General features: G+C 45.1%; 1 protein-coding gene across 4 annotated transcripts in view; it reads left to right on the top strand.

Annotated features, from left to right (window-relative positions):
- Positions 1-5,998: 5,998 nt before the first annotated feature.
- Positions 5,999-23,106, top strand: part of Gfra1 (GDNF family receptor alpha 1) — a 195,396-nt gene continuing 178,288 nt past the window's right edge. Inside the window, exons 1-4 of one of the 4 annotated variants that reach the window (XM_048807401.1) lie at positions 5,999-6,137; positions 6,828-7,112; positions 7,967-8,260; positions 9,499-9,582. In XM_048807401.1, coding sequence (XP_048663358.1) covers positions 7,073-7,112; positions 7,967-8,260; positions 9,499-9,582 — 418 coding nt within the window. In that variant the 5' untranslated portion in view covers positions 5,999-6,137; positions 6,828-7,072. Of the gene's footprint in view, positions 6,138-6,371; positions 6,530-6,606; positions 7,113-7,966; positions 8,261-9,498; positions 9,583-23,106 lie in introns of those variants that run through there. The other 3 variants (XM_048807400.1, XM_048807402.1, XM_015494872.2) reach the window with 3 other exon arrangements.

The raw sequence follows: 23,106 nt of genomic DNA, 5'->3' as shown, positions 1-23,106 counted from the left end.
CCATAGATCTTTCTGTATTTTAAGTGCTACAGATAATTCAGATCAAATCCAAATGGATCTCATTACAATTCTCTGTCATGGCCTCAAATTTATGAACTGTGTCAAGGACACCCTCATCTCTTCATTGTGATAGTGTATCTCCTAGTCTTTCCTAATTCACTTTTGTGCTAGAGTCATCTAGAGAACAGATTTGTCATTCCTTCTGTAGCCTTCAAATTTGAGGAAAACCTCATATCGTGTGATGTTTTTTCTTTGACAGTTTCAACTGGCTTTTGTCAGATTTCTGACAGGGGAAAATAGAACCAACAACTCTAAGGACGTCGCACTGCATTTGTTTTCAGAGCCACAGTTTTGGAGGAGTTCGAAATGACTTCTAAATGATGTCACAATGGATGCTTTAAAAGAGGCCAGGAGCCCCTGTGCTACAAGTTCCCTTGACTTAATTAGCTGGGGCGGAGGCATTGTCATTAACTTAAAGCTAATTGTGTTAGTGGGCTCTGACTGGTGCTTCCAGAGGTTTGGGTTGTGGCAAACAGCGCATTTCCATGGCATTTATCTAAACGCGCCTGCGTGATGCAGGACAAGAGCAGCAGTGCGCTACAGAACCTTCATTGTTGCAGCAGGGCCTGCGCTGCTCACCCCCAAGTCAATTGGTTGCCTCCTGTGCTTCTGCCGGTTTGTCCCTGGTGGGAGGGGCCCCATCTCCTCATTTCAGACCTAACAAACATCAATAGAAATGAGAAGTTTTTACTGCCTTAAAGGCTGCTAAAAGGCTTCTGTAGAAGTGAGTCAACGTTTTCAGTCTTGTTTTCATTCCACATCCCAGAGCTCATCCGGATGGGCATCTGTGCTTGGTGCCTCCAGAGAGAGATAGAGAGAGAGAGAGAGAGAGAGAGAGGAGAGAGAGAGAGGCGCTAATTACTGGACAAAGCTGGGGATTAAGCTTCCCTCTTGCCCTTCTGAAGGAACAGTCCCACTGGAACAGGGTTTAGAGATTATATTAGAGAGTGGTGGAGAGAAAAGGTGTTCCCTCCACCCAGGCGCCCCCATCCTTCCTGGACTGCAACATTCAGGGCTTTTAACCCAACATGTTTGGCAATCACTAAAAAACCTTGCAAGTCCTCAGAAGATGGGGTATCTTTTGCCATATATTCAAGCAATAAGACATGACAGGCACTTTATTTCATCATGGCTGCACACCTTATGCATTTTGTGGCAGAAGGCCAAAGCACAAATGACTTCAACTCTCACGAATATTCTTCCACAAATGCATTAAAAATCCTTGCACTGGCTTATTAGTACTAAGAAATGAAAATTACCTGAAAACTAAGGAAGAGTGATTTCCTATGATAGGTTCCTCTGGGTCAGGCAACCTGATGGCCAATAAGAAACTTCCATTTGCAAATGGTGTTCAAAAGACACATCTTAATATAGTCATCCTGGAAAAGGTCTCTGAAATCTGAGAACAACAGGCTCTTCCTGTATTGCCAAAGGCCAAGTGTCAATGCAGAGCCTAAGAAGGGGTGTCTGTGTCAGCATATAGAGACCCTTATGCCAGCTCTCGGGTTTAGGTGATTGATATTTTCTTTTTCCCTAAAAGATTGCAAGAGGACTTGTGTGTTTTTAGAAGAATTCTTAACACTTTGGGGACAATTTGGCTTTTAAAATTTTGCCTTTGAAGATGAAGACTCCAGGGTGGTTGTAATCTGGCCGTTCTCCCAGAGAGAGGCACATTTCTAGATGATTAGAGAACTTCAGGTGGGAATGTTACTCTGCTTCTGGCTTTATGCCTTAAAATATGACCTAAGGCAAGCTATCATTTCCCAGAAATGAAATATGTCATATGTTACTATTAAAGTGAACCAGAAAAAGAGCATTCTATTACAATAATGGGTTTTGTTTTTTTTTTTAAATTTAAATGTCAAATCCCCAAAGGAATAATACATATTTGATACTATTATTGGAACAGAAATACCAGTAATTGTATGAGGTACTTATATTTAATATTGCTCATAGAGTAAAGGTATTTCATGCAAATCGTCAGTAAAATTATGGTGTGGTGTCAGAAAATGAAGAGCAGCATCACTCATTATTTGTGCAATCAAAATATGCATTTATTGGGGGTTACCATTTGTCAGTTATCAGTGTAAATGCTGGGAATGCAAAGAAAATGACTAGAATATCTCCTTGCCTTCAAGGAGCTCATATTCCAATTGAGGAGAAGGGGTAGAGCAACTATCTACAAAGCAGTTTCACAACAGACTTGATAGAGATTTCAGTGGGGCCATGGACCATGCTATAGAGAACTGTTAGTTCTGAGGGAAGGAAGGGGTCTTGCCATCCTTACTGGCTTATTCAGCTGAACTGAATGTGAAAACATCAGGATGAAATACATATTATGCAGATGGAACCGAATGGACAAAAGCATAGCAGCAAAAACTAAATAAATGCATAGCATACCTGGAGACTGATGAATGGATTTGTGTAGAGGTAAGTCTGTCAAACTGTCTGATGTCAAATGATGCACACTGATGGACTAGTTCGAGTTAAAGATTCCTGATGAATTTGGAGAGTCTAATTTTACAAAATGAATGTATTTTACACAGCATTCTATAAGGCCAAAGCAATGAAAGTAAAAGACAAAATGTCTCTTGGAATAAAACTGTCATTCTTAACATGACTCATCTGTTAACTTATGAAGAAACACATCAAGAAATACAAGAAGATTGTTCACTTCATGTGCTTATGGGTGGATTGAAACTAATTTGTAGCACTAAAACCAATTTTTCTGTTGAGAAAACACATCACAAAGGACTGCATGAACCTTTAAAATTATTAATATTTGATATTTTGATGTCACCTTTCATCCTGAGATCAGTCCTGTACACATGAGAATAGATAAGCTCCAAGGAAACATGCACAGTATTAACCTAGTAAATCACAATGTTTTTCTTTTATATTCCAAGGCCTTCCTGGCTGTGTTTCTCCCACCCTTAAAAGTTGGTGAATATAGTTATAATGTAGTGATTCTTTAATTAGCGCCTACTACAAGAAGTCTTAGGCTAGAGTGGAGGACACTTCTCTCCATTCATAACTCTCCTGGGAGATGAGCTTTTGATGTTGACATATCCATTTCTCTAATTCTTGGCTTTTTTTGGCCTACTGATTTCATTCTGAGCAGAGAACATACCAGGCATGGGCTGTGTCTTTTTTGACTTCCCCAACAGAGTAACAAAGCATCCTCATCATTATCAACATCACCATCATTATCCTCAAAACAATAACTCTTCCTACTGCTGCTACTTATAAAGCACTCTATGCTGGCACTAATCTATCCTAAGAATTTAATGTATACACCATATTAAGTATTTTCACACCAACATTGGAGGCCAGTGCTGTCCACTAGAACTTTATGTGATGATGGAAAAGTTCTATATCTGTGCCGTCCAACATGATTGCATGTGGCTATTGATTAGTGCTACTGAGGAACTACAATTCTCTTTCATTTAATTTTAATTATTTCATTGAAATAGCCACATGGCTATTGGACAACATAGTTATAGTGGCTGGTGGTTTTATTATTATTAGTTTTAAAACAAAGTTCTGTTTTCAGCACCAGTAAGAACTTACTGAGGATAGTGTAAGGGAGTGGATCTGAAATAGTCTTGAAACTATAAATATTTTGAAAGAGTTTCCCTATTCTACATTTGGAGAACTTTCAGTTCACCCTTCTACCCTTAAAAATATTGATTTAAAAGATTCTGTAAAATACATAGGGTAACATGGACCTTTTTTTTCTAAACAAAGAACACAAATGACGTGGATGATGTTTTAAATGAAACCTCATTGTCATTCAACCATCCAAGCAATGATAAGCAGTCTATCTAGGAAAAACTGGAATTCCAATTACTGATTTCCCAAAGGAAAACATTCATTTTCTGCTTACAAAATGGAACAATGAAAGAGGGTTTTATGTTTGGGGTGTCCATGGAGAAACAAGAGTCTTCAGATAAACTCTTTAATTTCTTTTCAGTCTTCCTTTCACTAAAAACACCTCCCAAGAATTTTTCTGATATGTGTGTGAATATATGATAATAAAATTCTTTTAGTTAAAGAGACTGATTGGAAGACTTAATTACATTATCAGTTCGTCTACCCTGTAACTTACTACTGATAGGGAAAGAGAACTTAAGTAGCCCTTGGTTTGGACCATCTGTCCTGAAAATGTGACATATGTTTGCTTTGTTTACTCAACAACCAAGTGTAAACTGATACACTGAACTAGAAATCTGCATATGGTGTTACTGTGGTGTGTGTTGAGGGAGGGGCCCTTCATGAGCGCATCAGTCTCTTCATACCTCTCCTGAGGAACACGTGCGCAGCAGAAGACGATCATGGATTGGTGGGATGTCCCCGGGGTCTGAGGCGCACACTGAAGCTCAGACACTCTAGGGCGACTTTGAACAATGCGCAGCATGCGCGAGCAGCCACCGCAGCTGAAGGGCGCGCCTGGCTGATGTGTAGTTGAATAGAGAGCTACCCACTCCTCCTCCTTTTCTCCCCGCCCTTACACCATGGCCTCAAACTTCAACTGAAGACCGTGCCCTTTTCAATTAACCCTCCTGGATCAAAACGAGCATTTGTTTTCTGTGCTCCGCAGCGACCCATTGTCTGGTGTGATAGGTTTACAGATTTGACAGCTGGGCTCACACAGACTTGATTCAAAATCTGTTTCCCTGAGAGATGAACTTGTACATCAGCAAAGATATCGAATACAAACCCTGAGCGGCCAGACGGCCACCCACCACAGGGAGTTATTTCTCAGACCAGATCTCTAGACCCAGTGCACTGGACGCCCCCCGGCGTGCTGGAAAGAGAGCTTGTGTGTCCAACAGCAGTAGGGGGTTCATGCCTGGGAAAGCTGGGGTGAAGGACTGTGTATATATGTTCGGCTTTTTTTTTTTTTTTAATTTACTCTTGAAACAGCCAAGATGGAGGTCACCTTATAAATTTCCCAAAGCCGGGTCTGACCAAGCTTAAACGCTTAAATGGGTTTGGGGCTCTGCTTTTGTCTCCAAGCTTTGGAGGAGAGAGGTAGCTACTGTTTGTGCATATGTGAATGTGTATACCCTGGCACGGATGAACCAGTGGGTGCATCCCATGATCGCCGCTCCGGGGGCTTGTGTCGGAGTGTGTCTTTAACGCGCCGAGTCTTGAGTCACAGCTGCGAGTGGCGTGGGGGAAAAACTTTGTGTTCAGAAGGGTCTGGCTGCATTGCACTAAGAAAGAGCCCTTGTGCATTGTGCCCTTTTGTGTGTATGAGTGTGTGTGTGTGTATGGGTGTGTGTGTGTGTGCGTGTGTGTGTGTGTGTGTGAGAGAGAGAGAGAGAGAGAGAAAGAGAGAGAGAGAGAGAGAGAAGAATAAGAAGAAGACAAGAGAAGAGGAGAGGGAAAGATGTGTGTATGTGAGCATGTGTGTGTGTGTCTGCGCCCCCGCCCACTGCATAGCGCTGCGTGTCCTGTGCGCGCGCGTGCGGGTCGGCCCAGGATCCAGCCGCCGGCGCGTGTGCATCTGCCGCGGTCGTGTGGGCGAGTTTCTGAAGGGGCTGGGCTGTCCTGCGGGGCAGTGGGAACAAAAACAGGCCGAGGGTCCTTTGGCCAGGAGAAATCTGGCCACGCCATCCTCAGCGCTGCTTCCAATAACCACTAACATCCCTAATGGACATCCGAACCATGGGCTCTGCTGGGAAATTTTCTTGGCCAATTCGGCCCGCCGAGCTCTAGAAGATTACCGCATCATTTTTTCCTAGCGTGGAGAAAGTGGGCCCGGAAAGGGAGGAGGGGGCGGGGACACTCCCCCAAAGAATAAATAAATAAACAAATAAACTGGCTCCTCGCCGCAGCTGGACGCGGTCGGTTGGGTCCAGGTTGGTGGTATTGGAGTTTTCTGGTTCTGTTTGGAAACCCATCTCCGCTCACTCCCTCTCTCGCTCCAGCCACTCCATTTCATCTTGCAGACGTCCGCCAACTTTGGGGCCCGGGGGGCGCTCGTGGCGTGGGGTTGCACCTGCCAGTGCTCGCGGGTGCTGCGGACCCGCACGCTCTCCTAGGGCGGTGGTGTGGATACTCGCCACTGGGTGAGTGGGTAAAAGGCTCTGACACTGGGGAGGGAGTGGAAGACGCACCGCTGGTAGGGGCGCTAGAACGGGGTTTCGGCCCTAGCCCGGACGCCGGTTGCCTCTCGCCCGCCAGCCTCAGAAAGGAGGCGAGCCCGGGGGGTGGGCTGGGGTGGGGGAGCTCGGCGACGAGGGGTAGCGATTGGTGGTTTGCATGCGGAGGGCTGGCGGCAGAGCAAGCTAGCTAGCGGGCGGGCAAGAGGAGGGGGCGGCTAACTTCCCGGGAGAAGGGGCTCTTTCCGCGCCCGGACTGGATAGGGAGCTACTGCTGCTGCTGCCGCCGCTGCCGCCGCTGCCACCGCCGAGGGCTCCGACTCCGGGAAGCTGCAGGCTCGGCTCGCAGCGCTCGGAAAGTAACGTTTATTTGTTTGCTTGCGTGCAGCCTCTTGGGTTGTGCCGGATAGTCATCCCCTTGGACTTTGGGAGCCAGTGTCCGACCTCTCCAACCCCCAATCTCCCATTCCGGCGCCTTCCCCACCCTCCCGGAATACACGCACATGCTTCCCCTCCGCGTCCAGACCAGCGCTTCTGGGGGGGTCCTTACCGTGGCGTTGGAAAGTCCCCCACAGCGGGAGGGGGGAGGGGAGAGGGGCGGTAGTGAGAGGCTTCAGCTCTCTGGGCTCTCATTTCAAAGCGCTCTCTCCCTTCCAGGTTGGGTCGGACCTGAACCCCTAACAGCGGAACCGCCATCCGCCCTTGCGACCGCTGGAGCTGACTAGTCGGCGGCGGTGGCGGCAGACGGACCGGGAGTTTCTTCTCCCACTGGATGGAGCTGAACTTTGGGCGGCCAGAAGAGCGCGGTCGTCCGAGGATCGCTGCATGCTGAGCTCCCTCGGCGAGACCCAGCGGCGGCTCGGGATTTTTGGGGGGGCGGGGACCAGCTTCGAGCCGGCACAATGTTCCTGGCGACCCTCTACTTCGCGCTGCCGCTTCTGGGTAAGTCGAGGCCGTCGCCGGCTTTGTTTTTCTTTTCAACCCACGAAGTCTTTCTGTGGGTCACTTGAGGCAGTTCCCCCAAATTGCAGCGCAGGTACCGTGGATGAGGGAGGAAGAAGTTTCGTTTTGGAAAGGGGACCACGAATCTCTGGGCTTGGGAATCGGTGGCGACGCATCACTGCCAGCAGGGTTTCGTGCCTTTTTTTTTTTTTTCTTCCCTGTGTTTTTTAATGATCCAGCCTGGAGGGGAGCTAAGGGGTCCGAGTCCTTCAGCTCGGGCCTAACGCCCCTTCCAGCCCCAAGGAATTCGCGGAAGCGCGGCGGGCAGGTGAACTGGGGGAACATTGGGCAGGGAAAGCAAACTTCGAAGGGAAAACTTTTCTCCGGATAACGTTTCAGTGCTCACCGCCGGGCAAGCAGCAGAACGTGGCGCGCCCGCCTCTCGCCCAGAGCGCGCCTGGTTCCCCGAGCGCTACCAAGCTCCTCCACCCAGAGCCCGCGGGCTAGGGCCGAGCTAGCTGAGCGGGGGAAGGCGGGGCAGCCACTCGCCCTGGTCTCTGCCGGGCAGTGGGGCGGCGGGCACGCTAGGCAGCTGAGGCTCCAGGTCCAGCTGAGTACAACCTACGGGCTGAGCCTGAGCCACCTTCCCCCGCGAATCTGGGAAGAGGTGATGGCGGTAGGAGTTAGAGGGCCCAGAAAATGGACCCCCTGGGACAAGGGGGTTAACCCGCACCCCGCCCAGGGAGCCTCTGTAGGTGGTCAAACATCCTCGTCCCAGCGCTAGTCCTTCTCTGGGCCGAGACGTGGGGGTCTCCGCCCCGAGGCATTCAGGCTTCTTCCCTTTCACCCTGCAGATTTGCTTCTGTCAGCGGAGGTGAGCGGCGTGGACCGCCTGGATTGCGTGAAAGCCAGCGATCAGTGCCTGAAAGAACAGAGTTGCAGCACTAAATACCGCACGCTGAGGCAGTGCGTGGCGGGCAAGGAGACTAACTTCAGTCTGGCATCCGGCCTGGAGGCAAAGGATGAGTGCCGCAGCGCTATGGAGGCCCTGAAGCAGAAGTCACTCTACAACTGCCGCTGCAAGAGGGGCATGAAGAAGGAGAAGAACTGCCTGCGCATCTACTGGAGCATGTACCAGAGCCTGCAGGGTATGCACTGACGGCCCTCACCCCCTGCCCCCCATCCCTCTCCGAAGGCAGGTCGGCCCCTCGGTCCCAGAGCCGGCTGATCTCATCCTTCGCTCACTTCTCCCCAGCTGCGGAATGAGGACCTTTCATTGGCCCCTAGGGACCGCAGCAGCTGGTGTTTGCTGCGGCTGGGCTGAGCAGCATTGTTGGGGCTGATTGTTGGAACACCCATTGAGGACATGGGGGCTATCCCCAAGACCCCGCTGACCCATCTGAAACTTGCTCAGAGCATCAGAGTTGGAACCAATTAAAGGTCACCCAAGGAACCCATAGCTCCTCTCCAAGGAGAGCAGGCCCCAGGCTTTAGCTGGTTTCACAGAATACTAATACCAAGGCTTGTCCTGCATCCTGCCTGTAGTTTCCCCTCTTTTTCCCTTCCACCTATTCTGACATAAGATAAAGAAGTATAAAGGAGGGTCCAGTGGAATCCATTCTTTCTTTACCCCTCTCAAAAGGGATCAAAGGCAGATGTGTGAAAAACATTTGTCATCTTAGATTAGCTGAGTCTTGAAGCAACTGCTGCAGTTCAACTTGGTTAACATAGAAGTAGCTCAGGGAGGAGGAAGATCACTTGCCACATCCATCCATGCCAGTGGGAAGTTTTGGTCTTACATGTGAATCGGAGGTGGCTAGAGTTTGAGTTTGTAAATCTAACCTAAACATCCTGTGCATTCATTCTCCTGAGACTCACACTCATAGATTAGTAATACCCCAATTTGATCTATCAGCTGCTACTTCTTCCCAAATCTATGAATAAAACCTGTTTCAGAGATGGACTTTTTAATAGACAGGGCACCTGCCTTCTGACCACATGCAATGTTTTGGGCAAACAGAAATGGGGGGTCTCTTCTGGGTTACTTTTCTTCCATTGGCTCCTAGAGGCAAGCAAAGCTTGTGACGTCACAGGCTCTTTCCTCTCTGATTTTGTTCCTTTGCAAAGAGTGGGAGAGTTTTCTGGCAAGATCAGACTGAGTTGCTCTCCAATGTTTTCATGGCACTCTGGGGAGAACAAGGACAACAAAGGCAGAGGAATGAAAAGAAATAACCATAGCCAAATACATGCATTTGAAATCTTGGAAAGTTTTAGTATCTTTTTGTTACACAATCATAACATAATTAGAATTTAGATTCAGCAGTGAAACAGTGCTTGAAATATATCTGTTTTTCAGATCTGAGCCCAGTCTTTCTGTTGTTTTTAGGAAATGACCTGCTTGAAGATTCCCCGTATGAACCAGTTAACAGCAGATTGTCAGATATATTCCGGGTGGTCCCATTCATATCAGGTAAGCAGATTTATCCTTCCACTCTTGTGACTTTGCCTGTTTGAAATCCCTTGGCTTGCGTTCTCTTTGGCTATCAAACAGTGTAGATAGTTGAATGGCACAGTGATTCTGGGAAATTAGAAATAGGATGATGATGATAATGAAGAGGCAGCATGCTTATTGATGATTGCATGACTTAGAAGTAATTCTAAATGAAGCAATGTGGTCTGGTGGTTTGGAAGTAGGTGGGGGGAGGTGACTTGGTTGAATTTTTTTCACATTAAAATATGATTGGCCAGCTCTTGGCAAAGGGAATGCCACTTCTGTCTGTAGGTGGCAATCATATTCTCTTGTTGCTGCATACCTTGTACAATGCCTCCCCGGAATGTGATCTATTCTAATGATGCCACTTTCTGTATGAGATGCTGAAAATAATTTTAGAGTGTTGAAGAGTTTTGGGTGGACACATTTGCCTGCCTTTGATTTAAAAGACTAAGCTCTCCCATTTGTCAACAATTCTGTTTCTAATTTTTCCTGAGCAAGTGTGTACATTTCTAAGGGATTGTGCTCCTGCCCCAGTGGCCCTTTAAAATGTAATGTTACTTCCCATGGTTTGTTTTGTCTCTTTGCAGTTATCCCTTTGGTTTGGAATTGAATCTAGTTTTAGAATTAAGTTTTTTTTTTTAACAACATCTGCATACAGATAACTCACAAATATTAGACAAATCAGTGATTTCTCTTAATGACGTACAGATTCCAGACTGATGTTGTCTTTATTCATTTACAGTTAAGACATTTTATCCACTATATATAGTCACCACAAATTATGTGTTTCTTGGTAGTTAAACATAGTGGCTAATGTTGAGTTTGATCTTATGAGATGATGATGGTTGGTTATGGAGGGAGTGTTCTCGTATTTTAAAATGCTTTATTTTTCCTGCAGAAAAGCCACACAATCCAGGGAGTATGTAAATACTGATACTATGTGTGAGCGTATTCTATATTCATCCACTAAACCTTCATGGAGTACCTCTCATGTTCTACCTATTGTGATTTTGGCAGTTATAATTCCTGCACTGGTCAATTTTAGAGGAAGCTAGCAACTGACATTTCTCAAGCCCTTATTATATGCCAGGAATTGTGTTGGTAACCTCCTGTCATTAACTTATTTAAGCATCATCCAGTGTTTCTCAGGTGTTTTCTCTTCCATTTTAGAGATGAAGAGATTGAGGCATAGTGAAGTTAGGTTACCAGCCTAGAATCACAAAGCTCCTGAATGGAAGAACCAGAATTTAAACCCAAATTTTGCTTGATTGCAAGCATTTTTAACACTTACCCCTTGCTATTGGAGTGTAGTCCTAGGCTCTGCAGCATTGATATCGCTTGGGTATTAATTGTTAGTGCAGAGTCTCAGGCTCCATCCCAGAGCCACGGAACCTGAATCTGTATCTTAATGAGATCCCTGGCCTGGGTCCTTCATAGTACATGAAGCTTGAGAATAATTTCTGCTGCATGTCCTTACTAATGTTCTCTGTCCTATTGGCCCAGATGGGACAGTGATTCAAGTGGAGGAGAAATGCACAGATAGGTGTATGTGACCATCTGGGCCATCATCTGTAGAAACTAGATGGATATGGCTGCTGGGCTACAAGACCTTCCTCATGCTACTGCCTGTGCTATAGAGTGTGACTTCCCTGTCTTTGTACTGTTGCCTGGAAGGATATGGACCTTCCCATGCACAGTGAGAAGAAAGAAAGTGGACAAGGAAGAAAGGTCATTTGGCCTTAATTTCAAAATTGCTCTGAACTATAGGGTCTGTCACTCATTTCTGTGTCACTCATTTCTCATTGATATAATGGAATAAATAATCTCTGGTTCTAACAGTCAGTGATTCTCAAGGAGGATGGAGGTCACTTCCAGAATCCCTCCCCTGTGCTCTGAAATGGCCTTTCCAATCCTTGTATTCATTTGTACACTTGAAGTGGCATGGTCATTCTCAGGTATCATTGATTGAATTTTCTTTTAAATGAATACTGGAAATTCTTCTGCATGGACCGTTTTTCACTCATTTGTTTATTTGATCCTTTTCTCAGCCAGGGACTCTTTTCACAGTAAATATCCTGAGTTTGTGAGACCAGTCCTGCCAAGAATGTGGAAATCGAATAATGAATTCAGCAGGGCCCGGAAGGCCCTATCTAGAGCTTCATTCTGTGTCTCAAGAGCATTGAATTATGAACTTTGACCTCTTACAGTGACTGTTTTTCTTAAGTCGGTGTAGTAAAGCCAAATGGAACCTTGAGAGGTTTTAAGTCATTGAAGAATATATCGTGTCCAGTTTGGTCTTTTAGGATGGGGAAGAATGGAGAAGCTAGATGATAAATATTGCTTTTCAGTTTTGAGTTTCTAGAACATCTATTCCAAAAATCTCTTTGAGGAAACCAGGACAACAGGGTCTTTACCTTTTATGGATGTGGTGGCCATCAGTTTCCGTATTTGGATTTCTCTGTCCAATGTGAAGAGTATGTTCACTCACATGTGTAAGTGTGGGCTGGGTCCTCCCATGAATAAGGCAAACTTGACATTGTTGTGCTTTCATGTTCTTTGGATTCCTCAAACCCATAACCATCCTTGCCATTTTTTTTTTTTTTTTTTTTGCTAATCAGGTAGAAGGCCATGTTGGGATGTGGTCAGTGGGAATAAGGAAGGGAACAAAAAGAAGGTAGTCTAAAAACTTTTTTCTGAAGTGTGAACTGTAGGGAAAAGAGCAGCTTAATCAGGTGAAAATTTTGGTAGGAGGTTGGCTTCCTCTTTTGGAAATTCCCTAGCTGGAGTGTTTCACTAAAGGACTGGAGGAGGTGTGCTTACCGCAGGTTGCGTGTGATTTTGCGGGATCTGGAAGATGAAGTGTACAAAGGAAAAAGTGATCCAGTGTAAGAGGATGTTGGAGTAGAGGAAGGAATGCTGGAAAGTCTCCCTGGAGCCAAGAGGGCAGAGCTGTGTGGGCGCTTGGAGGCTCAGGGGCCGGAAGCCTCAGTGTTGTGCTAAACATCTGCCTCTCTCAGCTACAGCTCTCTGCGCCTTAACCTCTGATCTGCTTTGCCTTTTCTTCTTACAAAAGTTCAAGCAACAGCAAGAAGTAAATAGTGATTTGAAAGCATGATGAACCTGTTGAAATTGTATTTTTTTGAAGGGAAGAACAAAGCAGCAAGACACTTTGAAAGTACAGTGGGCACCAAGAAAAGCCTAAGGGTGGAGGACCTGAGGGAGGATGTACGCCCCTCCTTGGCAGCAAGAGAAAAGGAAGGCTCGAGGTTTTAAAGTATTGATTGGGAGATTGGGTTTTGTAGAAAAATGTTAAGAGATACCAGAAGTTCTGTGCATAAAATTAAAATTGCATATAGGAGTCACGTGGAGAGGTCATAGGGAAAAAAGCAGTGTTAAGATCAGGCATCCTATGTCTGATTTGGTGAAACACAAAGTCACAGTCTTCTGACTCTGTCATTACTTCCTTAGCAAGTCCTAGGAGTGGCTTAAATCTCAGAAGCATGAGGATCTTGAGATTGGTGACTGAGTTTTTGGAAATGGTTTGCTCCAGCTTAGATATGCCTAAGCTCTCTTGAGTCTTGCCCCTTTTTCTGAATGGTGTTATGAATAACTAGCCATGTTGAGCATTTCTGATTTAATGTATGCTACTATTAAAAAACAGTTAAAAATTTTGCATGTAGGATAAGAGCCTATGATGTCATCTTGCTGTTGAGACAGCAAAGCTTGAATTTAGCACGTATTGAGAGTGTGAGGGTCCTTCTCTTACCACACAGCCCTCTAAACAGCTCTCTAATTGTGTTGCTCCTGTATTTGAGAACCCCATTTATTCTCTGTTCTCACTCTGGCCTGTGGCACACTCCTTAGCAGGCCAGGGAGGCCCTGCACAGCCTGGCCTTGCTCTCCTTTTTCTTGAAGCCCCATATCCCTGTTCACTTGAGGTCTCTGGGCCAAGCCTCTCCCCTGTATTCCACATGCACTCTCTTTCCAGTGCCTTTGCACGCGACCTTGCCCTAGTTTGGAAGCTTCTTTTACTTCCTCAAGACATGATCCAATTCCATCTCTAAGGGCCTTGCTGGAATCCCCTCAGACAGGCACTTCTGCTGAGGACTCCCTCATGTTGCCTCGTGCTCTTGCTTTTAAGTCATATGGAGAGGACTTATTTACGTGTCTGTCTTTCCCACTGGGAAGTCAGGGATTGGCTTGCTGTCCTGGTGTCTGTCCAACACTAAGTATGTCCCTGGTCCAGAGCAGATATCTCATCAACCATTGATGGTTGATTGTTAGGGAGGTGCTCTTAGGGATGTAATCCAACCCTCTGCTTTTACAGATCCTCAGCTCAAAGAAGAGAAGCCATTTGGCCAGGGTCACACTGCTTGAGGGTAGCCTCAGGGACCTTTGCCAGGACACTGCCATACAGGAGGCCAGTGGCCTTTTTCTTCTGCCTACTTTTTGGACGAGCTTCATCCATTCCTGGGACCTCAGCTACCATTTACATGGATGACTCAGAGCTTCCCCTCCTACTTCAACCTCTCCCAACTCTAAACCACTATTTCCAGCCGAATCCTGGATGACACCATCTGGCAGCATCTCAGTTACCTCAAACTCAGCGTGTCCAAAACGGATCTTACTATCTCTCCCCCTTTTCTCCTTACACCCTCTCTTCCTGAGTCTCCTGAGTTATATAATGGTGCCATCATCTGCCTGGTGATCTACGTAATAAACTGTGGGGTCATTTTCGTCCCTTGTGCTGGCCTCAATCCAGGCCCTCATGAGATTACCTGCTCTCTTTCCAAATGCTCCCCTCTCCATTCCCTAAAAATGTATTTATCTTGTCTCTCACTTGAACTTAGCATTGCCTTCTCCTTGACCTCCCATGGGTCTGTTTCCTTTCAGTCTCCCTAGCCCCTTACTGCCAAGTCTTATCTTAGTGCCTTGATGACTTGGTTCAGTCTTCCTTCACAGAGTTGTCCTGGTCAACCTGTGCTGCCCCAGCCTCCCCATCTCACAGACAGTGCAGGTGAACTGGCTACTGTTTGGCCAGTGCTCTGGGCAGCTTCCTGCTCCCACCCACTGGCGCTGGAGGAAGGATGTAATTTGTGAGCTTCCACCAATCCAGGTGACCCCCAGTTCTGCCTCTCCCATTGTCTTGGGTAGGTTATTTGAGCTCACTGTGCCTCAGCTTCCTTTGGATGTAAAATGAAATAATGATACCATTCACTTTGTAGGTTTATGTGTGTGTGTGTGAACTGATGATGCTTTATGTGAAATGCGTAGCCTGAAACATACTAGGTTCTTAATAAATCTCTGCCATTTTGAATGCTGTGCGAAAACCATGTTAGTGGTGGGCTGACGCCTGACTCCAGGGTATGTCTTTTTTCTGCAGACAGTATTTCCTGATCATTATATATCTTTTTTTTGCGGGGGAGGTACTGAGGATTGAACTCAGGGGCACTCAGCCACTGAGCCACATCCCAGCCCTATTTTGTATTTTATTTAGAGACAGAGTCTCACTGAGTAGCTTAGTGCCTCACCATTGCTGAGGCTGGCTTTGAACTCAAGATCCTCCTGCCTCATCCTCCCGAGCCTCTGGGATTATGGGCATGCACCACCACGCCTGGCTTCTATATCTTAAAGAGAATAGCAATCTCAAGCCTTCAGGAAAACCACTTGTAAACTCCTTGAGCAAGAAATGGAAAATTTATCCCTTATCTAAAAGCCCTAGAAGAAAGTCCTGCCTCTTAGTAACCCATCTTGAGCCTTACTTACCCTTTGTGGAAGGACTTCCCTATTCCTGCTTGGAGTCTCTCCTGCTCCTATGGGATGCTGTCCTTAGGCTCTTTAGTTGGAAGGTGAGTTTGTTGCAGCAGGTGATCACCTGGGGGCAGGAAATCTTCTTGTGCTTAAGGATTCTTGTGATCAGCCTTCTCTTCTCAGCTTCACTGATTCCCATTCCTCCAACCCACCCCATAAATCTTCCTAGTGCTCCTTCTGGCAGAAGAATTCCTGCTCCTGAGAAGGGCATGCCCTCAACCCGGGAGAGACTTCCACCTCCAGAGGCTCTGCTGAGTACACTTACATTTCATTTTCACAGACCACTACTTTTGGATTTTATTCTCTCCCTGTCATGCCCCTCAGCAGTCCATTTTTATTGTGCACTGATATGAAATTACAAAAAGATAAAAAAAGGAAAATAAATTTCAATAGCCTAAAGAGAATCACTGTGAACCTGTGGATATAAGTCTTTTCAGATTTTCCCTATATATGTGAGTAAGTACATATGTGTGTATATATACACATAGGCAAACATACTTTTTATTTTATTTTTTTAATGAAAATGGGCTCCTGGTGTATACATACTCTCTTATTGTCTTCCTGGTGATCTGAGGAACCTGAGTTTTTCTATGTCACTGACTACTTCCAAAAGGCAGCATTTTATTATTTAGATTATGTGTCAAACTCAAAAACTTTGGTGAAGGAAGAAGTAGAACATTCTAGTGTTCTAACTACATATGGCAAAGGCCTAAATGTTCCATCGAAGGTTGTGAAGGTGGACACAGTCAAATATTTTGCATAGAGTTACTGTAGGTTCTGCTACCAGAAAAGGGAGCTAAAACATCAGTGAGTGACAGGTAATTGCAGAAACTAAAGATTGTTACAAGGTGCAAATAATTTATCACCAATACGTCTGTCCTCATTCTTCCTTCTTAGTCCTATGAAGTATTTCTTTTTACCACATCTTAATTTTTCTGCTGTTGGTGCTTATTCTTGCCAAAAGATGTCTTTTTTTTTTTTTTTGGTTCTTTGGGACACATACCAAATTCTCAAGAGAAGGCATCAAATTTGGCTTATTTGGTCCAAAGAGTTTGGGTCCAGGAATAAGAGCCCTGTGCTCTGTCTAGTTTAACCTCTAGCTAGCTGGTGACCTTGGGCTAGCATATGCCCTTACTAAGCATCGTCTGGTCCTTTTACAATGTGACAGCAGTAGACCAGGATGATCTTTAACAGATCTTCCCTCTTTCTTTAAGGGTCTGTATGTTGAATCTTTTGTTATCCTCTTTCTCTTTCCAGCATTTTCTTCATGCCAAGGAAACTTGTGATCCTGGCATATATGTCTTTCATATTAATAACATTTATAAAGGACAATTTTTACTCAGTGTATACTTTACTTTGAACTCAGATGTATTTAAGACATCTTATTTCAATATGTGGAAGAAGATAAAGTAAAAAAAAAAAATCAGAAAATAGGAGAAATAGGGAAAATGAGAGTAGGAAAGAGAAAATGAATCCAGAAGTGAGTTCAGTAGAAAAAACAGATGCCGTAAGATTGTTTAAATAAATTAAATTATCGGAAGTGCCGCGTTTGTTTTACAGGGATAAATAAAAGCATCTGATTGTAGATGCAGTAGGACTTTTGGAGGTCACTCTAGTCCAATCCCCTTATTTTACTGATAAGAAAACTGAGAGTTCCATAAATTTGTGGGACGGTGGAACATAAATTGTCTGGAACACTGATGACAGTGAAATTAGGTGTGTGTGCCTTTTTAAATTGATACTGGGAACTCTCCACACCCTGGCATCGCCCAACCCACTTTTGGTTGTCCTTCACCTGCTCAGATCTGGGCACCCTTCAGAAGACCACCCTTGTCCCTCCCACAGGCAGCAAGGGGAGAGCCCCAGCCGTGGGTTTCAATGAAGGGGGTCGTCGCCCATTGTTTGGGAACAAGGATTAATTAATAGGTCTCTGGCAGAAGGAACCAGTGGCCGAACATTCATTTTCGTATCTTTTGTCCCCCTTCAGAGTTGTCTGCAAGGAAGAATGAGAAATCATTTGTTGCCATAAGTCCTCCCAGCCCCCAGATTTAAGAGGGAAAAAAAATGAATCTTTCATCTGGAATTTTCTGTTCAAGAAGTTAACCACTTCCCGTAATTTAGAGACTCGACTAGCTGGGTTAGTGATGAAAACGAATGGGTAATTTGCATAAGGGGCTAATTTATTATGTCCCCTGGGCATTTCTTTCATCTCTCTTTCCTTTCTAATTAATGTTCTAAGAGGGTCTATCACCATATCAGAAATTAGGGGTGAAAGCAGCCATTGTTAACCTTTATTATTATGGTTTTTTATCTTCTGTGATCTTTTAACCATTTCTCTTCATATTCAGGATTTACGCAGATAAGGCTGCAGAGGGTTCGGAGAGAAGATTTTAGGGGTGTGCTCTTTCATGATCCATCCTCAAATAGTCAGTGGTTGTAAAAATCAGAATAACTCAGGACACTTTCCAGCGCAGAGGGATTTGCAAAACATACGGAAGGATGTGGCCCTGGTGGCGGAATTATTGCTAAATATGAGCCCTTGAAGACATCCATATGAAACGTGTGTACACACGCAGAGGTTTGGATGTGTTTGTGCCTCTGCTCACAGGGGTGTACATTTATACTATGTATAAGTGCAGATGGCTGTATTATTCAGCATCTTGCCTCCAAGAGACCTTCTTTGACATGTATTTCAGTTGGTCCTGCCTGTGACAAGGGCAGCTGTGCATGGGCCTGTGCGACGCAGCTGAGGAAAGGCAAGAACAAGCAATTTCTTCGAAAATCAATTGCAATTTACTCCTACTAAATTGGCCTAAGGTCCACCCCGTCCACGCATTAGCATATGACAGACTTTTAATCATTTGGCCAAATGGCCTATTTTTGGTCAAACCACAGTTCCCTGTGGGACTCTGTCCATCCCAGAGCTGTGTGTTATCCAATTCTGCAGTATCTTTAAATGAGAGGTGCATGAGAGGAGAGGCGTTCCTGTGGGAACTGTGTCCTGATAAAAGATAAGTATTGTGCTTTATGATTTTTGAGGAAGAAACCTGGGCTCAGAGAAGTTGAACAACTTTCTCAGGGCCCAACAGCCAATACCTGGAAGAGCTCAGATTCACACCTTGTTCCCCCAAGCTCCAAATACTGTGCTCTTTCTGCTGTTACCTGATGACATTTTAAGCACAGACATCTCCTCCTTAGTCTCCTACCTTAAAACACTGTTTGACAAAGCACCTTTAAAAATTGAAATATACGCCAATACCTATTATCTTAATATTTAGCACTGAATTCTGATGGATTCTTAATTGACAAGCAAAATCCAGAACATGCATGCTATTAAAACCATTCCTGCGGAACTGCAGAAATATTAACCAAAGAAGCAATTTCTGGATTCTATCTTTTTTCATTTCAGTGCGAGGCGAAAGGCTTCTAAAGTAGAGCAGAATGCCTAGGGCCATTTTTTGTCATGTTGTCATATAAATAGCATTACACAGCGGTAAAGAAAGGAATACATAGTTGAGTCCCACTTTAAGGTGACCTGATATGCTGTTCATTTGTCTTCTTCCATGCTGGTACTATTTTCCTTTACGTCCCTGTGAATCACCCAAGGAGCGGCATGCCAACTGTTATTTCTGTTGCCCTTTGCACATTATCATTTTGTGTATACTTAATAATGTATGAAAATAAGTATCAGTTGCATTCGTGTAGGAATAGGCTGACAGGTTTCTTCAGGCTCATGTTTAGGAAATGTTTCACTGATCCTATTCCTGGGAATTTCAAATAAACTCTTGATGAAACAGATACCAGGAGATCACTAAATTCTGGGGAGTCCTCAGTGGAACCACTGTTTTTTTCCTGAGCTGAGGAAAGTCAAGTGGCATCCGAATGGGAAAAGGGGTGACCATGCAGAGACTCTGAATATACCCCCAATTGGAGATGATAACTGTCCCCAAGGTAATTCATGAGAAATAAAAACAATTACAGCAGCTCTGAGAGGGGATGCCATAGGTGTTCAACATGTACTAATTGGTTTAATCCTTGAGCAGAAGTAAGCATTCTTAGCCTCATTTGGTGGATAAGGAAACAGGCCCAAATAAGAAGCTCATCTGAGGATCCACTCCTAAGGAACAGCCAGTCAGTGATCTTATGCAGGAAGCCTGGCTCCAGATCGCATGCTGGGGTACCCAATCACCTACACAGAGCAGGAGAAAACCCTGGGACAGTAAAGTGCGCAGACTGCATGAGGCATTAGTGGACAATATTTACTGAATAATATGTATGTTTGTACTGTATTTGTTACATATGTAATACTCATATGCATATGTTACATATAAAATACAGATTACATACATTTAGAATGAAGGATTGTTACATTTCTGTGATCTCAGTTTTCAGCTTTTCAGTCTGTTAGAATTCTCTTCTCACCAAATCCATTCATCAGATACTTGAGAACTTACTATGAGCCTAGTTGTTGGCCTCAGTGACTCAGAGGTAAATAGGACTCTTTCATTGCCTGCTAAGAATTCTTTTCTTTGTTTCATGGATAGATATAAACAAAATAAGTTAGGACGAATGAATAGAACTCTGTACAGCTCATACATAGCCCTGAGGAGGGATCAGCTGACTAGATGTTAGTTGTGGGTTGCAGAAGGCTTGCTGAAGGGGACTTTGGAGCTGGATTTTGTGGAATGGGGGAGAGTTTGGTAAATAGAGATGGTTAGGGAGAGTGTTCTAGCAGGGCAACAGCACGGGCAAGGCAGAAGTGGGGTGCTAACAGTGGGCCATCTGCTGTGGTGGAGCCTTCGGTGTGAGGAGTGGTGGGACAAGAGTTGGGCAGACAGGCAGATTTGCCAGGTTCAGGGGTTTGGCCTTTGTCTGAGTGAAACTGGGGAAGGCTGTTGGCTCATTTACCTCAGCGCTGCTGGGATTTTTAAATAGAATCTTTAAAAAAATGCCAATTTTGTAGCTCAAGACGATAGGTTAGCAGAATTCCAGAGGTTTAACTTAATATAGTTTTATGTCAGACAAGCACACACAGGGGCTCTGGATGCTTCTAGACTAGAGAATGACATAGGCCTGCCATGGGTGAGTAACACCTCATCATAGAAGCACCTTCTGGGGAAGTGAAAAATGAGGTCAGGAACACTGCATTAGCTTCAGCCCCTGCTGGAGACATGGCAAGAAAAAGGTCAAACTTCTTTCTCCCAGAAGTTCCTTCTCTTGGGGGTAAGAGGTGCATAAGGCTCCAAGCGAAAGGCAAGTGCACATAGCCAGCCATTGAGGAGCCAGGGCAGGCAGAGGAGCAGGAGTCAGTGAGGCTGCCTGGGCCTCCCTGGTGGTCCTGGGATGGCGAGTGGGGCCATAGGTAGAGCAGATGATGCAGGCAGGAATGAACACAGCACATGGAGGAGCTTGGAGCCAGACCACGAAGGACCTTGGATGATGGGCGGGTCTCTGACTGTTGTTCAGTGGGACCCCACAGAAGTTGAAGGATGTGGCTGGTGAAAAGAGGCTTCCTGCCAGGTGTAGTACCCTCCTGAAATCCCAGCTGCTTGGGAGGCTGAGGAAGGAGGATCACAAATTCTAGGCCGATCTGGGCAATTTATTGAGGCCCTGTCTTAAAATTAAAAAAAAACCAACAAGAGTTGGGATGTAGCTCAGTGGTAGAGTACTTGTATAGTTGCCTAGTATGTGTGAGGCCCTAGGTTTAATCCCCAGTACCACAAAAATAAATAAAAAAGAAAGAAAGAAAAGAGGCTTCCCCTGGTGGGCCCTGGAAGTGTGGATAATCTGGATCCTTGAGGACAATGGCTTCCCACCTGCCTCTCTTTGGTATCCCAGTTACACTCCATACTGCCCTCTGTTCTGGGTGGGCTTCTGCTTTCTCACTTGGGGACCAGGGCTTAGGCATGGACTTTGGTTCCCCAGTCCAGCACTGTCCTCCTTCTTGGGAGGGATGGCACTGGCTGGCCTCTCTGAGGACCTCTGGCACTCTGATGAGTGGTATCTGTTTGGAGGACTCCATGTATGGACTTTTTAAAAATTTATTTTCTGTTTACCATTTTCTTCATCTGGCTCCAGAGTCTTCTGCCTCACTTGGCTGGTTTGTGCACCAAATTCTCAACTTGATTCAGAACATTTTGCAAGTGTTTGAATGAAAACTCAAAGATTCCCGATGCAGGGAGTTGTCTTAATTGAAAGTGATGCCTGCTAACCGCAGGGCACACCCAGTGAAGGCAGGAGGAGGAGGGCGGGCTGTAGGGACTGCAGCCAGCATTATTGCAGTGCACAGGGCTGGCTCCTAGGAAGCTCCTGAACCCTCTGTGTGTCCTAACTTGAGCTCAGGGTGTGTTTATGACATTGCTTTGGTGACCCACTGAGGATTGCTAGTGCTCCCTGGGAGAAAAGCACTTAGAGCCTGGCAGCAATTTCCAGTATGAAAAGCCACCAGGAGGACCATCTGCAGGCAGCCCAGAGACTGGGGTGGGGATGGGGAAACATCGGGAGGGCAGTGAGGGTCTGCTGATCCTGGGAAATTATGTAGTGCCTAGTAGCAGTGGTAGAGAAAAGAAGTCTTGGAGTTAAGCATGCCCAGGTTTGAATTCTGCGTTCCAGCATTCACTGGCTGAAGGAACCCAAGTAAATAGTTGCTTAGAACGTTCTAGTTCTTCTTTTTTGTAAATGGGATAGAAAATAGCATCCAGTTGGTAGGGTCATTGGAGGATTCGGCTGTTTAGGCACTGCTGTATTGCTCCGGAAATGGGAGGGGAGTGCCCTCCGTGTGTTCCTTTTATGTACTTTTTAACTCCCTTCCTCCTCCAACCCCTCCGTTTATTAACATGAATGAGGATAGTAATTTTTTTTTTGCGTAGATTTACTTCTCTTTTGCTCTAAGAAGGAAAGAAAGAAAGGAAGGAAAAAATAAATAAGATAAAGAGAGGGAGAGAAACAGCAGGAGCTATACCTGAAGTAACAATCACCAATTCATTTCGATTTCAAACATTAATTATCTGCTCTCAGAATAGTAGTAGCTCAATTCTTGGAGAATTTTCTACATGCCAAGGCACTGTGTTAGTGACTGGGGAGACCCTGGTGATCTAGAAAGAAAAATACAGTGCCGTGGAGAGAGGAGGGAAGCAGAGAGGAAAAGAACTGGAATGCAGGTCAGAAAGTTCTGAAAGGAGGTGTGAGGATGTGGTCACTGGATTTTAGGTGAGCCAACACACATGAGTAGGAGAGGAAAGGGTGTTCACCCAGCACAGAAAACTAATATGTGAGCCCTGTGTTGAGCAGATGTGAGCGTGGTGAAAACCTAGTGTTTTCTTTCCCTGATTATTCTCAAGAATGTTTAAAAAATGTAATGTTTGCAAACAAAGTAGAAACAGTCGAAGCATTGTTTTCTATTAGCAGTATAAGGTTCACTGGCTCTGGGTAGTTTTTCATTCTTGTCTTCCAAATTGTAATTTTAAAAGATGAGGCATTTCATATTCAAGAGTTTCCTTTGTCTGAAATAAATTATTCATTTCTACCCAGTTTCAGAAACAATGAACATAATACTTAATGCATCACAATTAAGCGGGTGTAGCTTCCTATAAAATTATGTTCCGTGCATTTTGGTGGCAGACAGAGCAGTGTATCCTATATCTTCTCGACGTTTGTTGCTCAGAAGCAAAACATAAAGAGGCAGAGATG

The sequence above is a fragment of the Marmota marmota genome, unplaced genomic scaffold, assembly GCF_001458135.2.
Source record: "Marmota marmota marmota unplaced genomic scaffold, marMar, whole genome shotgun sequence".
In the NCBI taxonomy this organism is placed as follows: Eukaryota; Metazoa; Chordata; class Mammalia; order Rodentia; family Sciuridae; genus Marmota; species Marmota marmota.
The sequence above is the reverse complement of the archived record's forward strand: the minus strand, read 5'-3'. Positions and strand labels throughout refer to the sequence as shown.